The sequence below is a fragment of the Sorghum bicolor genome, chromosome 10 (genome assembly GCF_000003195.3).
Source record: "Sorghum bicolor cultivar BTx623 chromosome 10, Sorghum_bicolor_NCBIv3, whole genome shotgun sequence".
NCBI lineage: Eukaryota > Viridiplantae > Streptophyta > Magnoliopsida > Poales > Poaceae > Sorghum > Sorghum bicolor.
This window is the reverse complement of record NC_012879.2, coordinates 59,441,206-59,456,616: the sequence shown is the minus strand read 5'-3', so window position 1 is coordinate 59,456,616 and position 15,411 is coordinate 59,441,206. Positions and strand designations below refer to the sequence as shown.

Genomic DNA, 15,411 nt, shown 5'->3' with positions numbered 1-15,411 from the left:
TCATTTGCTCACTTTTAGGATCCATCTTCACGCTGTGCCATGTTAATGTGGATGTTGGTCTACCACCTGCTGGTGCAGCGGCGTCTCCTGAACGCAGCTGAAGGACAGCATAGTTGGTGCCACGTGAAAACACGTGAATGAATAAATATTATAAGGCCTTGTTTGGATGTAGTCGGATTCACATCAATCCACATGTGTTGAGGTGGATTGGAGTGGAATTTGAACTAAATTCCATCCCAATCCACACCAACACATATGGATTGAAGTAAATCCGACAACATCCAAACAAGGCCTAAATATGTAATGTAACTATGCATTGATAAATATATAACTATGTATTGATAATAACAATATAAGAGCAAATGAAGTAGAGAAGAGATAAAACGTGATGGTGAGAGCAGAGGATCCTCCAGCCGAACACAAAGCAGATTAAAAATTTTGAGATGATTGCAGCATAGATCCTAAGGTGCCATGAACTCTTGGATCATGTATTGAAGAGACTTTGCCCAGTTTTCCAAACATAAAATTTGTAGTGTCTTCATAACATTATAATATGGATCCAACTTGCGTTGCCAGCCCTGTTAAAAATGTGAAAAGAATTGAAGAACACAAATAGAAAAGAAATCCCTACGGAAGGTATCCTTGCGATTAATAAACAAACGAGGTGTAATACACAAATTTAAAACTACACAAAGCAGTTTACACAGGAACATCGTGAATTCTATCTACTTACAAATGAATGCACCATCTTAGCTTGAAATTAGACAAGCAAAAGAACTACCGAAGGATCAAGTCAGAATCACAATAGCAATGTAGAGTCTATAACAACACAATCATTGCTAAGTTGGCCAAAAGTTCCCCAACAATCCAACATTGAGTTGTGGTGCATTACAGTGAATCTAGAGGATCATTTTTTAGCATCAAAATTATCCATCCAAATATGATATTTACTGCCAAACTCTAATGCCACATCCCAAACTGAATGTGCTTTCGTCAGAGATTAGCACATGTCCACACAGCATCAGAAACGAATGAATCAGCTTTTACCGTGAACACTTGCAGAACTGGGCCGAAGAAACACGAACCCGATGAGCTCCTGGAGCTGTGCTGACATGGTTGCAGGCGCTGAAGATCATGGCCATGTTGAGCAGTTCGTTGTTGTAGGACGCGATCTAATCAGAGGACACCGACTCGCTGGGCGGACTTGGAGGCCTCGTCATGCTCGCGTTGGGATCCGGCCGGCGTCGGGCATGGGGGCCGACGTGGGGTGGGCGGTGTTGGAGTCCACGGCGAGGGTACCAAGGTCTGTCTGTAGGGCACGAGCGTGGAGCCGTGGACAGCAGGGGCTGGGGGACTCCGGCGGTGGCCAGGTTGTGCTCTGGGTCGCACCGATGGGTGACGGAGGCGCTCAGGATGTGGGATGCGATGCGACGGGGACGGAGGTGCCAGCGGCCTTTCCTTGTTTGCACGATGAGGGATGTCACCTAGTTTTCCATGTTCGGAGGACGCGGGGCTTCCCTTGTGTGTCGCGGGGCTTCCCTTGTGTGTCGCCTAGCCTTCCTTGTCACAGGATGCGGTGATTGATTGTGTGGGAGGAGGCCCACCTATAGCTTCGGTTGACAAGTTATTTGTGCACACTATAGTGTAATAAGCTGGCTATACCAAAGATCTACTATTTCGAACCATCCAAAAAAAAAATCTAATTCAAACCCATCTGAATTTTGAAACTGCAAACTGCTACAGCTTCATTTCAGTTTCACCTGTAGCTGCATAGCTTACTACAAATGCATGCATATCCTCCTATACCATTTTCCCTAGATTCAGGAAATGTAGGAGAAAAAAAGAGCCTGAGCCTCAATTTCAATCTGACTTCTTTTGCTTCTCATCGTTTCCATTGCAGTCATCAAGCTTTCTCTTGAAGATATCTGAATTGTGAAGCCTCTACATTGATTCATGTGCCGTTGGTATATACTACTACTATCACCCTAGAAAAAAATGACAAAGGAGATCATCTAATAAGTATAAATGAGCAGAAATCTCAAGGAACTGTAACGTTCTGACTGAGCCTCTCTTGTCTCCATAGTGGCCATCCTTCTCTTTAGCAGCACTAGTAAAGATGAGCTTCCAAGCTCTCTCGATGAACTTGAAACTCTCGATATCACCACTCCTGATGATTAGTTCTGAAAAGGAATATAAGTGTTTATCAGTGAACTTAGAAGGCATTATGAAGTCAATCTCCAGCACAGGGACCAGAAAGAAAAAGAACACATTTTTTTATGAGTAACCAGAAACATTTGTGCACTGTAGAACAGTTAATATTACAGAACAAGAGAAATGCATAAGTACATGGAAATGACAATTACAACACCCACAAATATATTATTCCACTGATAGTTCAAGTAATTTATCTCTCCAATTCGTTCTAAAGAACCTACTGAACAGGTGCACAGCATTGTATACTACTAAAATTGAAGTACAGGCTGTTTGGTTCGCGGCCAAACTTTGCCTCGCCATGCAGCGGCTGCCACCAACAGTTGGCTGATGTTTGGTTGATGTGTTTGTTGTGGCAGCCACACTTTTACTCAGTTCATTTATGTGCTCATTTGCGTCAAAGGTGTGGCGGCCAAACTCTCCGCCACAACTCCTCGGCGGCACCACAGCTAGGTGGCTGACATCGGCTGGAAACCACTGCCTCCAAACAGGACACTGGGCTGCCAGCAATACCCCGTGAAAGGCATTGCAGAACAGTTCACTTCAGCACCACAAACACTAAGGCCTTGTTTAGTTCCTTCCCGAAATTTTTTCGTGACACTGTAATACTTTCGTTTGTTTGTGGTAATTATTGTCCAATCATGGACTAACTAGGCTCAAAAGATTCGTCTCGTAAATTTCGACCAAACTGTGCAATTAGTTTTTATTTTCGTTTATATTTAATACTCCATACATACGTCTAAAGATTCGATGTAACGGAGAATCTTGAAAAGTTTTTGGATTTTGGGTGGAAGTAAACAAGGCCTAACTGTCAGGTTTTGTGAATTCTACAGATGGAATAGCACATATAAGTCATTGGTCCAATCAGTGCCTTTTTTTCTCTCTTTTGGAAAATAAAACAAAACAATACGGCATCTCACATCAAATGATTATTTTCATTAATATTTAAATTGCTGAATAAATTGCCTTTGCAGTTGCATCACCCGTGTCACTTGTCGTTCAATCAAGTTTAATATTCAGGCAGTGGGCAGTAGTGTAGGTTAATACTACTCCTAGTCCTTGTGAGTTGTGACCAAATTTATTAAACATAAAACATTCAACAGAAGGACAAGGAACATTCCATTATTTCATATTTGAGGTACCAGGAACTGGAGTATGGAAGTTACCAGCAGAAGGACAACCGAAGTAGTGGGCATTTTTAATACTAAAAAACAAGATAATGCATTAGTATTTTGTTTCGACAGCCGACAGGGAGACACTGTCTAGGCGAGGAGATGGTCAAACCAAGAGATGATGCAAAATGTTGTTTCCAGAAGACACTACTGCATGTGTATATATGCCTGAATATAATCCTGATGAGGCACTGCGCCAGCAAAAATGCCTTAGAACATGGCTGTCAACCGGTAAAGCTAGCTAGACGGATCACTTCTGGACGAGTAGTGCACAATCAATCCACCCCCATAACTCAAGAAATCAAATTTAGACCCTTCAGTGTGTCCTTCAAATGCCAATCAAGCTAGAGATTAACATCTAATAATCTCAAAATTTTAGTATGGAGCTGTGATTTATATATTAAAGAATGCAAAATCACATGGAATGTCCTTCGACAGAAAGATTTTGCATCCACTAACAGAACTAAAAGGCCCCGCAATGAGTAAATGTGAATATTTCAATATAAACAAAAATTAGCACATGGCAGTAGTGATTTTAGTTGATATAGACTGGACTTGCATAGCACCATACACATTGCTAGTGTTTAGGGCTCTGTCCACCTCAAACAAAATAAATAAATAAATAAATAAGAGCATCTCCAACAGGGCAATCAGGGATTGAGATGAATCTTGAGTAAGAAATCAGTGATTTAGATGTTGTGGTTGTGCTACTGCGCAGAACACAGTACACCCCACCAATACCAAGAAGAAAACAGAGCAGATCAGGGGGGCATTCTCTGTCCCCCACCAGTGTACTCGACTTGGAACAGCCCTCTAGCTCAAACTGAAGGATCTCACGATAAGGGAACACTCGGCTTGGGTCAGCCCTCTAGCTCATCTGAAGAATCTCGTGGGAAGAGACATAGCGGCCTTCTTCTTGACCTCCTAAGTCCTAATCGTCAGCACAAATCAGTAGCACTACCCTAGTCGTCCTCGACGGGCCCGACCAGATCAGATGAGAATGAATGAAATCTACCTGCCTAGATGGTGGCGAACTAGAAGCAGAGGTGTGTCCAGAAGCAGGAGAGGGAGGATGCGGGATTGGTTCCTCAAGACCAAAGAACCCTAGAGGAGGGAGAGAGGACGAGGACGAGGACGAGGACGAGGACGAAGGAGACAACGAGTGAATCACCGGCGAGAAGAACGAGGATGGGGAAGGGCGCCGCCCCGCAGTCGCCCCGCGCCGCTCCGTGGTCGCTCCACGCTGCCCCGCGCCACCTCTTCTTGCCTCTGCTGCTCGACTCATCCGCCTCTTCTTCCAGGAGCCGGTAGGAGGTCCGGTTCTGTTCCGGGCCATAGATTGAGTAAAAAGTAAAGTCGTTTTAATTTCAGCCCAGTTAGTTCCACGTCAATCTAAAACGAACGCACATTCCCAGTTGCATTCCACCCGGAACGGGTTAGGAATAGGCCAATCCGCCCAGAAACGAAGGAGGCCTTAATTTGCTTCCCTCGCCGCCGCCGCTGCCCGCCGCCCCGCCGCAGAAATGGAAATGGAGACCCTCGCGTCCTGGCAGGAGAAGAGCGTTGCATCCGGAGGAGAGGTGGAGGAGGAGATGTCCCTCGCATCCGGAGAAAACATCAAGATTTTTTGAATAAATAAATTCCTAGAGTTATCAAGTCAAACTTTTTAAACTTTGATCCAATTTCTAAAAGAAAACATCAAGATTTATGATATCAAACTAGTATCGTTAGATGTACCATGGAATATATATCCCATAATGTACTCATTTTATGTCATAGGTTTTGTTATTTTTTTATAAAGTTAGTCAAACTTAAAAAAAACTGATACGGGTTTTAGAAATTGATTTATTTGGAGACAAAGGGAGTACTTGTTATGGTAAACATAAGTTTATTTTGCTTGCTAGATGTATTCAATTTTGTTTGATGTATCCACATTGTATCATCTAAAGCAACAGACTTGGTTCTTGAAGGCAAACCAAACAATGGTTAGAAGATCCCCGGGTGCATCCATGCGAGTGATAAGCCTGACACTTGACCTTCCAAAAAAAAGCCTGACACTTAGGCCTTCACCAACGCAGGCTACAAGAAACATTAGCCTCAGTAAAAAGCGGTTATCCATGTAGGTCGGGATGGATGGAGCCATCAATTCTCACAGCGCAAGCCATATGTATTGGACCATGAGCATTACTTTTCTCTCTCCAAATGTCACTATCATACCATTACTTTTTGGAATCTATCAACCAATCCCAGAGCGTTCTATGCCTGTTTTGCTTCCTTTTCAGCTCAAGCTAATGCTTTTTCTGACGAGGCAACGTTCTCTTCTGCAAGACAATATGACACACTGCGGAGCTACCTTCAGACTGTCTCTCTCCTCCACTCTGTTACCCGAGCCTAGCTGTCTCTGCGGGGCTAACGACACGGTGGCGCGTTGGCCATGGCCTAACCATACTGGACTATGCAGTACTAAAAAATGACAATGCAGAACCGTATGCATGGTCATCAGTGTCATTTTCTTTTTTATTCCATGTGCAAAATTACAGACTGACAATGCGGGATGTCAATTTAGGCCTTGTTTAGTTCCCACCAAAATCCAAAAAGTTTTCAAGATTTTCCATGCATTAAATCTTGCGGCACATACATTAAACACTAAATATAGACAAAAACAAAAGATCGCGAGGCGAATCTTTTGACTCTAGTTAGTCTATGATTGAACAATATTTGCCACAAACAAACGAAAATGCTACAGTAGCGAAATCCAAAAAAATTTCACATCTAAACAAGGTCTTAGTTCAGATATATGCATGAGGTGGACACTAAAATAAAATCCAAACTGTATATTCAGAAATAATGGCAATCTGAACAGAGCTCATGATGGGAAGATTTGGGTGGCTAATAGATGATTTGGGGCTGAAAGATTTTCCTCTCCATGGTTGCAAGTATACGTGCTCTAATCTGCAAGATCACCTAACGTGGGTGAAGTTAGATACAGTCGTATGTTCAGTTGATCGGGAGCACCTTCTTCCCAAATTGTTTTCTGCAACTGAAAGAGTGCTTGCTCTGATGGCTCAGAACATTGCACTTCTCTTCTATCCAGATCAGAGTAGAAAACAAACAGTCCTACTTGCAGACATGGCCAGCACTCCTCTCCTGATCCGATCACTTGCATTGTTTGCAAAAGGTCAGAAGGCTGCATCGATCGACGCAAATTCAGAATCGTGGCCACTTGGCAAATGTTGATACAATACTTGAGCTACTCTGACACACAGATGCTAGTCAAACATCCTATTATAATCGTCAAGTCAACCATACAATATGATACTGACAGAAATAAAAGACTACTCACCTGTTTTTTAGTTTGTGTCTTAAAATAAAACTCCCACCGCATTGCCGATTGCTGAGGGTCTCTACTATCTCTAGAACCAGCCAGCAGCAGGTACACGCGCAGGCCGCTAGCTGCATGTGTCTCCATCTCCATGTTCATCCAGGAGCTTAGAGCCTTTATCATCTCTTAATCCTAATCCCGTTTGTGTTTTTGTGCACGTCATATGCATTGCCTGCCTGTCGGTTCGTTCGACTGTGCCTTTCAGGCTTTGGCAAGCTTTGCATGCAGTTTCACCAGTTTACAATTGTTCAGCAGTTAACATGGCCGGGCAGGCAGCAAAAAGAGACAGTTTGGAGTCGTAGTATATGTATGCGGCGAAAGGGATGAGTGAAGAAGCCATGTAACAACCACTATGATGACGCAAATCACACTTACTCGCTACTTAACTTAACTAATAGGCCTAAAAAATACTAGTTGTAATTGACAGGTGCTCACTCCTGAATGATAAGCTGCCACTTTAACACTTTGGCATAAAGTGCACAGTCTAGAAGAGGGAAGAAAAAGAAAATTGGCAAAGACAAACCTACTCTCTCTCTATCTCTCTCTCAGTCCCAAAATAAAGGAAGTCTAAGCTTCCCTAGTTTGATCAAATATATTTTTAAAAAACTATTAATATTATAATAATAAACCTATTTGAAAATACAAGCATTAACATTTTCTATAAATTAAATTAAGTTTGAAATCATTTAAATCCTCGGCGAGCTAAGCAACAAGCCTGCAGTAGTGCAGTGTGGTTAATCTAGTCATTCCTGTTGCTGCCTTGCCTTTGGTCATGTGATTCCTCTGTTTTCCTTTCGGCCCCATGTGGCCATGGCTACCGGACAATTCCTCGTGCCGGAGGCCGGAGCAGCCACCAGGAAATGCCAAACCGATAGATCTGAGAACAAAGAACGGCCGGAGTATCAGTTCAGTGGCATGGCATCATCACCTGCTGTCGTGGCGTGGCTTGCAAACTCCGATCTGCCTGGCCTCTGAATTTCCAAGATGCCATGCGATCGTCCTCCCACATGGCGCGCGTTTGACCTCACGTACGATCCCTACCTGCAAAATGTGGCTGATTTGCCGGCCGCATTCGAATGCATGCATTCAGCGCAATCACGGCGGCGGTGAGATGGAGATCCTCGACAGGTTCGCCGGTCGGCTCGTTCCGGCGGCTTCTCGCGAGGCCGATTCCGGAGACAAGCAACGCGACGACGACGACGACGAGCCGGAAAAGACGATGCGACGTCAGTCTGTATTATCAGTTCATTCCCGTGATCATCCTGATCATCAATTCAATCAATGCAAAAAAGAAAAAAAAAGTTCTTTTAAAAGAAAAACGAAACGGAAGAAAAGAAAAAAAAAGGAAGGGGAAAGCAGCGACGAAACGTGGTTTCCATGAACTCTCACTCGCGCATCCCAGCTGGTGTGGTTGGTTTCTCTCATCAACCGACGAGCGAGAGCGAGCGGATTTGTTTCGAATAATTTAGCCTGCCTGCCTTTCAAATCGTGGAGTCTTCTCCACGGCCACTACCGCCCCCCTGCTGCTCTGCTGCCTCGCTGTTCCCGGCGATTAATTAACAATGCATTTGTTTAATTCCACCCTGCTCGTCTACTCATAATTATTCACGCTCCGTACTTCTCCGGCCGGCCGGCCGCCCTCCCCCCTGCTTCAAAAGCGCTCTGTCCGTCGTTCATGAGTGCCGCCGCCGTCGTCCTCCTCCTGCGGTTTGTATGGTTGTGAAGCTGCCGGTGCTGGAGGTGGAGCAGCAGCAGAAGAAGAAGACGAAGAAGAAGATTCTTCGGAGATGAAGACGCCGGCGCCGCCGCTGAGGACCGGGAGCAAGAAGGGCAGGGCCGCTGCCTTCTGCAACCTCCCGATGCTCCTCCTCATCGGCGCCATCCAGTTCCTCGTCATCTACTCCCCCGCCATCGATCGCTACATGGTCATGGTCACCAAAGGTACGGTATTTCGCCGGCCATTTTATTCCGTTCGTCATCTGTTCATTCATCACGCATTGCATCGCATTGCATTGCATTGCGGTTGAATTCCTCGGTCTCGCCGAACTGATTCTCATGGCGATCGATTTCGGTGTTTTTTTTTTTTCCAGGCAAGCCCGGGTTCCCGTCGCTGCTGCTGGACGGCAGGCGAGGCTTCAAGCTGGTGGAGGAGGAGTCCATCCCGGAGTCCCGGGTGCGGTGCGACTTCGCGGACCCGAGGTCGGACGTGTGCGAGCTGGAAGGCGCCATCCGCATCCGCGGGAGCACGTCGGAGGTCTTCGTCGTCGCCGGCGCCGGCGCCGACGGTCTGCTGGCGGCGAACGTGACGGGTCTGGCGCCCGGGATGAACGCGACGAGCTGGACGATCCAGCCGTACACGCGGAAAGGCGAGGTCCGCGTGATGCGTGGCATCACGACGCTGACGGTGCGCGTGGTGTCCCCCGGCGACGCGCCGCCCTGCACGGTGCGGCACGACGTCCCCGCCGTGGTGTACTCCAACGGCGGCTACTGCGGCAACTACTACCACGACTTCAACGACAACATCATCCCGCTGTTCGTGACGACGCGCCACCTGGGCGGCGAGGTGCAGCTGCTGGTGGCGCAGAAGCAGGCGTGGTGGTTCCACAAGTACCGGGAGATCGTGGACGGGCTCACCAACTACGACGCCGTGGACCTCGACGGCGCCGGCGAGGTGCGGTGCTTCCGTAAGGCCACGCTGGGGCTGCGTAGCCTCAAGGACCTCAGCATCGACCCGCGACGCGCGCCGCGGAACCTGTCCATGGTGGACTTCAAACGCTTCCTCATGTGGCGGTACGCGCTGCCGCGGGAGCACGCCATCCGGACGGACGAGGAGGAGGCCGCCGGGGCCGGGGGTGGGCACCGGAGGCCCCGGCTGCTGCTGGTGACCCGGCGGTCGCGGCGGCGGTTCGTGAACGTCCCGGAGATCGTGGCGCTGGCGGAGGAGGTCGGGTTCGACGTGACGACGTCGGACCTGATGTCGGCGTCGGCTAAGAACAACAACAAGGCCGGCGCCGGCGTCGGGGACGAAGGGCACTCGCGCATGGCGGACGCGTCGAAGCTGGTGAACTCGTTCGACGTGATGGTGGCGGTGCACGGGTCCGGGCTGACCAACCTGGTGTTCCTGCCGATGAACGCGGTGGTGGTGCAGGTGGTGCCGCTGGGGCGGATGGAGAGCCTCGCCATGGACGAGTACGGGGTGCCGCCGCGGGACATGAACATGCGGTACATCCAGTACAACATCACGGCGGAGGAGAGCACGCTGTCGGAGGTGTACCCGAGGGCGCACCCCGTGCTGCTGGACCCCATGCCCATCCACGAGCAGAGCTGGTCGCTCGTCAATGACGTCTACCTCGGGAAGCAGGACGTCAGGCTCGACGTCCGGCGGTTCAGGCCCGTCCTCCTCAAGGCCATCCAGCTGCTCCGGTGACGGTGACCCACATCCTAGTATTAACTGACATTGATTGCCTCGCCGCGCACCGCCGCCGGCCGGCTTTTCCTCCTGCCATGACCAATGTACAATCTCCACTCCAATATGCGATCCAGGTAGATGACATGTGACTACAGAAAACATATGATACTCCCACATACATACAGTGATCCAATCCTCACCATGCTTTCCTCCATTCCTTTTCTTTTTCTTCGGTAATAGTATACAGTGAGTATATTTTATCTTGTTTTTTCTCTCACACGGCGACATGTAAAATTTCACAATCGATGGATCGATGAATTAGCTGTCGTTGTTGCTCATAGCAGCCACGTTTTTGTACTAAAAAGATCTCGTATATTATACTCCTCCGTAGTCCGTACTGGAGTAGTATTTGCTGCTGATGAGGAGGTTTGTGGGGAGTGATGAGATGGTGGCAATGACAAGCAAGCGTGCGCCCCTGTGATTGTGGTGGTTGCCAACACACAGAACAAAATCATGTGATGGACAGCACGACTCAGGTAGCTCGTGCAATTGGCAAACAGAGAGGTTCGGCGCACCGACGAGCAAGCTCGGGTTGGGCCGGCGGCCGTCGGTGGGGAGAAAAAATAACTGGGCTGTAAATGGACGAACGGCCCATTTACAAGCTGGTAAATTGGCTCTTACATAAACTCCATCACACCTTTTTTTTTCTACAAGGGAAGAGGTGGACGAGGCAGCAACCAGCAAGGGTGGAGGCGGAGGTTGCGGTGGCAGTGGAAAGTGAGGAGACTATTACAACGAGAGGTTTTTACCTGTATGCCATTATAAAAGATTGATCAAATCAGAAAGCCACTAAAAAGTTGATTCACACTGCTGTGTCCAACTTCATCTTCGGCTATACCCGTGTGCCATTCCGTCCATTTTTAAGCCTAACGACAGTTAAGTGGTCTGACAATAGACTTGAATGCCCCTTAACTATTTGGTCTCGACAACAAAAAATTCTTGTCCCCAATGCCTGGCTACCTTCCTCCCTTCCTCTTCTCATTCTCGGCGGCTTAGTCACCGAGCCCGTCGCTGCAGGTGGTGGAGCTGGAGGAGGAGCTCTCGACGATGACAGCGCAACGGTGCAAGGCGGAGCGGGCGGCCGCGGAGGTGCTCGCCTAGGGCTTCGGCCCCCTGTCCTTCTCCGATGCCGGAAACGACTCAGGCTCAGAGGACGAGGTCGGCATCGGTGACTGCGACCCCGATGCCGCCGAGAGGGACGGGGGCGACGGGAATGCGGGAGTGGGACGCCACGAGCCAGCGCGGGAGTACCTCGTCGTGGCCGCCTGCCTCGCGGGCGCGCCGGGCCCGCGCGCCGATGCCGCGCTGCAGGCCGCCATGGCACGTCTCGAGGACTAGTTCCGGGGCTGCGCCGAGTTCATCCTCCCCGACGACAGGGGCCTCACCCTGCCGGGGCTGCTCCGCACCTACGACGACGGCGGCGGGGACGTCGACCGTGACTTCCTCGCGCTCTCCCTGCTCGGCGCCGGTGGCGCTCTGCAGTCGGTCAGCAGCCGCGACCGCGAGCAGGATCAGCGTCGCCGCGCGGATCCACGGACGTGAGGAAGACGACGAACGCGGACGCGGCGACAAGGCCACCCAGCACCTCGCGGTCGGAGAAGGTGCGGCCGAATGCGGCGACGGGCGGCGCGTCAGCAGCGCCCACAGCGCAGCCAGCAAGAACGGGTGCGCGGTGACCGCACAGATATACTAGTATTTCGCGCGCGAGGAAATAATCGAAAATAGAGATTTCATTTGGATGGACGTATGGCTGATATACTAGTATTTCGTGGTTTAGCCGGCGGCCAGGAGCTTCGTTTCTTGGCTGCGGCGTGGCGGCCAAGAAGGCCTACTGCAGGCAGAGGTCGTCGACGGCAGGGCTGATCAGGGGCTGCTGCAACGCTGCGGCGTCCGTCGTGACCTCGTCCTTCTGTGACTGCGGCGGCGGGGGCAGGCAGGAGAATGATTCGTCCGAGGCCCGCGGCGACGGCGAGGTGACGCGGCTCCGGCTGCAACCACTGCAGCTGGCGAGGCGCACCACGGCGTGTAGGTCCCAGTCGTTGTTGCTGCTAACACAACACCAACGTAGATCGCCCTCCATAGCCTAGCTTCACGTAGAGGAGGGATGCGGCCAGGCACAGCGCGGTGACCGCGGCGTAGTGAAAACAGGGTAGAGCGACTCGAAGGGCAATAAGGACATTGTGTTATCCGGGACCCACGTGTCAGACCCTGTAAACGGAAGAAAATAAACGGAATGAGGACGGAATGGCATACGGGTATAGCCGAAGATGAAATTGGGCATAGCGGTGCGAAACAACTTTTTAGTGGCTTCTTGGTTTGGTCGATTTTTCATAATGGCATACAGGTAAAAGTCTCCAACAACGACAGGGAGGCGCGGAGAAGGCCAAGTCATACTGTCTCCAACAATACAACCCATACTCAAAATGCATCCTGCATAGTGCTTTTGCCTACTGAAAACAGCTTCCAACAGATGACCCAATCATATGACCCATTTTGCCTACCTGCTAAGAGGAAACCCAAAAATGCCTCCTGTTTTTCCTGGCTCGTGAGCACGACGACGGCACGCTGCTTCCGCCACCTCCGCTTCCACCCACCCTTCCGCCTTCTGCTCCACCTCCGATTAGAACGGCGCGGCCGCAACTGCTTGGAGTTGTGGTGGAGGCCGAGAGGCGCGCGGCGGTGGCGTGACACTCGGCGAGAGGTGCGCGGGGGTGGCGCGACGCTCGGCCAGGAGGTGCGCGTGGGCGGCGCGGCCTGGAGACGTTCGGCGGCGCTCGGCTTGGAGCGTCTTTTTTTTTTTGACAAATGCCTGCAAGAGCTTGCTTTGGTTTGGGTCTCGGGCCTCTGTTGGAGAAGACCAAGTTTTGGGGTTTGGCCCATTTATTGTACATGACCTATATTGTGTTATGGGTCTCCAGTTTGGTTTTCAATTGTTGGAGTCAGTTTTAGGCTGTGGCGATGGGTACGTTGGCGCCATAGTGGTGTAGGGAAGTCGGGCTCTGGCGGCAACGGCATTACGAAGGTGCCCATGGTAACGTGGTTGCTGGTTTGTTTTTTGAAAAAATGGTTGTTGATTTGTTGTGAAATCTTGTTTGCTTGAATTTATCAGCCGTACCATTTTAACAAAATAACATTATTTTTTCTTTAAATAATTTAGCGTCAGCATCAACATTAGCTGTTTTTTCACCTGTGTTGCACGATTATGCAAGTTAGCTCCTGCATTTTTTTTATTGAGGAATAGTTGCTCCCGCACTTTTTTTTTGATCGGGTACATTTGGATGCATATAATCCACACACTACACACTTATACCACACGTACACACATACATGCACGTCCGTACACATGCAAGGAAAGATTGAGAGGTTATTTAGTCTCCAGTGCACGAGAAACACGTAGTACCACCAAATGCGTAAGTGACTTGGCAAAGAGAGGTTCTGGTTTTTTTTTTAGTACAAGAAAAGAGAGGTTCTGTTCAGGTGCATCAGCGAATGAGGTTCGGGCCGTCGGCTGTCTACGTGGAACGAGCTGGGCTGTAAATGGGCTGGCGGCCGGAAACAAACGGGCCGTCGAGCTAGCGGGAGCGTACTAGGCTGAAAACCATGCATTGTGCAGGGAGTTAAAAAAAAAAGGTACAAAATAAATTAACAGATAGAGATAGGTATGTGCACAGTCACGCAAAAAAAGAGAGAGAGATAGGTATGTGCACGCATATGCATATCGACCGTTGCTGTGCATTTGCACCCTCGGTCAAAAGTCGAGTTAAAATTGCACGGATAGACACGCATTATTCACGGTACTGTAAAAGGTTTTGGGATCATGCCTATCTGCAGAAAACGAGGCGACACAGGGGAACGAACGTAGTACGTGTCATGCGAGACGTCGACATGAAATGCATGCATGCCACTCAAACGTTCCAACTTCTCGTGTGCTAGCTAGCTGTACTTTAATCGAACGCCATCCTCCGCTATAAAAGGCCACCGTACCCCTCTCCACTCTTCGTGCGACCCTACCGAGGCCCAGAACGAAGAATACCAGAACCCGCAAAAGGTAGCTAGCAGATCGTCGGAGATGGGCGGTAAGGGCGGCGGAGGTGGTGGTGGCAAGGGCGGCGGCGGCGGCGGCAAGGGTGGAGGTAGTGGTGGTGGCAAGGGCGGTGGCGGCGGCGGCGGTGGTAAGGGAGGGGGCTCTCACTCCGGCGGGGGAGGCGCGGGCGGCTCGGGCAAGTCAGGCGGCGGCGGTGGGTTCGCCGGGCATGGTGGTGGTGGTGGTGGTGGTGCAGGGAAGTCGGGCTCCGGCGGCGGCGGCGGAGGCATGATGAAGGCGCCCGGCGGCGACGGCGCGTACATCTCCCGCTCCGGCTTCGAGTCCAACCCGCAGGGCTACTTCCAGGGCCTCAACCAGGGAGGAGGCAACAAGTAGAGATCGATCAACCTGGACTGCTGCTGCTTGTTAGTTGACAAGTGTTTGTGATGCGTTTTCGCGAACAGGTCGTATGTAACCTGTGTTTTCAAGTGTTTGTGACATGTACGTACGTGTGGTCGATCATGCATGGACCGACAGTGTCCATAGCTCCTAAATAATGTAAAAAGTACCTGCACTGCTGATCCGCATGCAACGGTGCAGCCTTTGAGTACTACTGCTATATAGAGTATATATATCTATGATCTATCCCGTCCCGTGTGGCCGTGTCCATGGCGTCGTCGTTTCAGTTTAATTTGGTCGCTTGTTTCAGTTTCGAAGTAGTGATCGATCATCCGCTGCGTGTATGGTGTCGGTAGACTTGGCGTCTTCGTTCCATCGAGCAGGTAGAAGGCATGCTTGCTTGGTTGCCGCTGCCAGATCAGCTAGCTCTGTAAGCTTCTCATGCGCGTTAATAATGAAATTGAATTACACAGATATGGTAAATCAATGGTGACAATGATTTTTGTATGACAATGGTGACATAAGTTTTGAACTTGGACACAAAGCACACAGCCATTGACAATATGACTTGGAAAATAGCCCACCCAGACTCTTCCTGAGACTGGGGTCTTTGTATCTGTTGAGGTCTTTGTATCTGTTGATTTCTCTTTGGCCGATATGACTTGGAAAATAGCCCACCCGGCCCAGACTTCCCACGAGCTTTCTCACTCTGAACTTCTGAAGACAACAAAATTTTTGACATATCGTTGCAGTG

General features: G+C 49.7%; 3 protein-coding genes across 4 annotated transcripts; 2 read left to right on the top strand and 1 right to left on the bottom strand.

The window, feature by feature from the left end:
- LOC110430811 lies at window positions 1,641-4,970 on the bottom strand. 2 transcript variants are annotated; one of them, XM_021448820.1, is made up of 3 exons: window positions 4,791-4,970; window positions 4,544-4,705; window positions 1,641-2,180 (listed from the first exon to the last, which is right to left on the bottom strand). In XM_021448820.1, the coding sequence occupies exons 1-3, from the start codon at window positions 4,950-4,952 to the stop codon at window positions 2,175-2,177; spliced, it is 330 nt and encodes a 109-aa protein (XP_021304495.1). In that variant the 5' UTR covers window positions 4,953-4,970; the 3' UTR covers window positions 1,641-2,174. The 2 variants fall into 2 exon arrangements, with proteins under 2 accessions (XP_021304495.1, XP_021304494.1); XM_021448819.1 differs by having other exon boundaries at window positions 4,555-4,705.
- Window positions 8,114-10,512, top strand: LOC8065593. The gene is made up of 2 exons (XM_002438937.2): window positions 8,114-8,706; window positions 8,856-10,512. The coding sequence occupies exons 1-2, from the start codon at window positions 8,553-8,555 to the stop codon at window positions 10,190-10,192; spliced, it is 1,491 nt and encodes a 496-aa protein (XP_002438982.1). The 5' UTR covers window positions 8,114-8,552; the 3' UTR covers window positions 10,193-10,512.
- LOC8065592 (glycine-rich cell wall structural protein 2) lies at window positions 14,304-14,854 on the top strand. Its single transcript, XM_002438936.2, has one exon. It carries the CDS (start codon window positions 14,304-14,306, stop codon window positions 14,652-14,654), a length of 351 nt encoding a protein of 116 aa, XP_002438981.1. The 3' UTR covers window positions 14,655-14,854.

Excerpts from the sequence above, each read along its gene's own strand:
- LOC110430811 (XM_021448819.1), bottom strand. The coding sequence starts at position 4,952 with ATGCAACGCTCTTCTCCTGCCAGGACGCGAGGGTCTCCATTTCCATTT. Across the intron at positions 4,706-4,790 it reads GGTGGAATGCAACTGGGAAT|AACCGGACCTCCTACCGGCT; the intron begins GTGCGTTCGTTT and ends GGCCCGGAACAG. Across the intron at positions 2,181-4,554 it reads CATCCTCGTTCTTCTCGCCG|AACTAATCATCAGGAGTGGT; the intron begins GTGATTCACTCG and ends ATTCCTTTTCAG.
- LOC8065593 (XM_002438937.2), top strand. The coding sequence starts at position 8,553 with ATGAAGACGCCGGCGCCGCCGCTGAGGACCGGGAGCAAGAAGGGCAGG. Across the intron at positions 8,707-8,855 it reads CATGGTCATGGTCACCAAAG|GCAAGCCCGGGTTCCCGTCG; the intron begins GTACGGTATTTC and ends TTTTTTTTCCAG.
- LOC8065592 (XM_002438936.2), top strand. The coding sequence starts at position 14,304 with ATGGGCGGTAAGGGCGGCGGAGGTGGTGGTGGCAAGGGCGGCGGCGGC.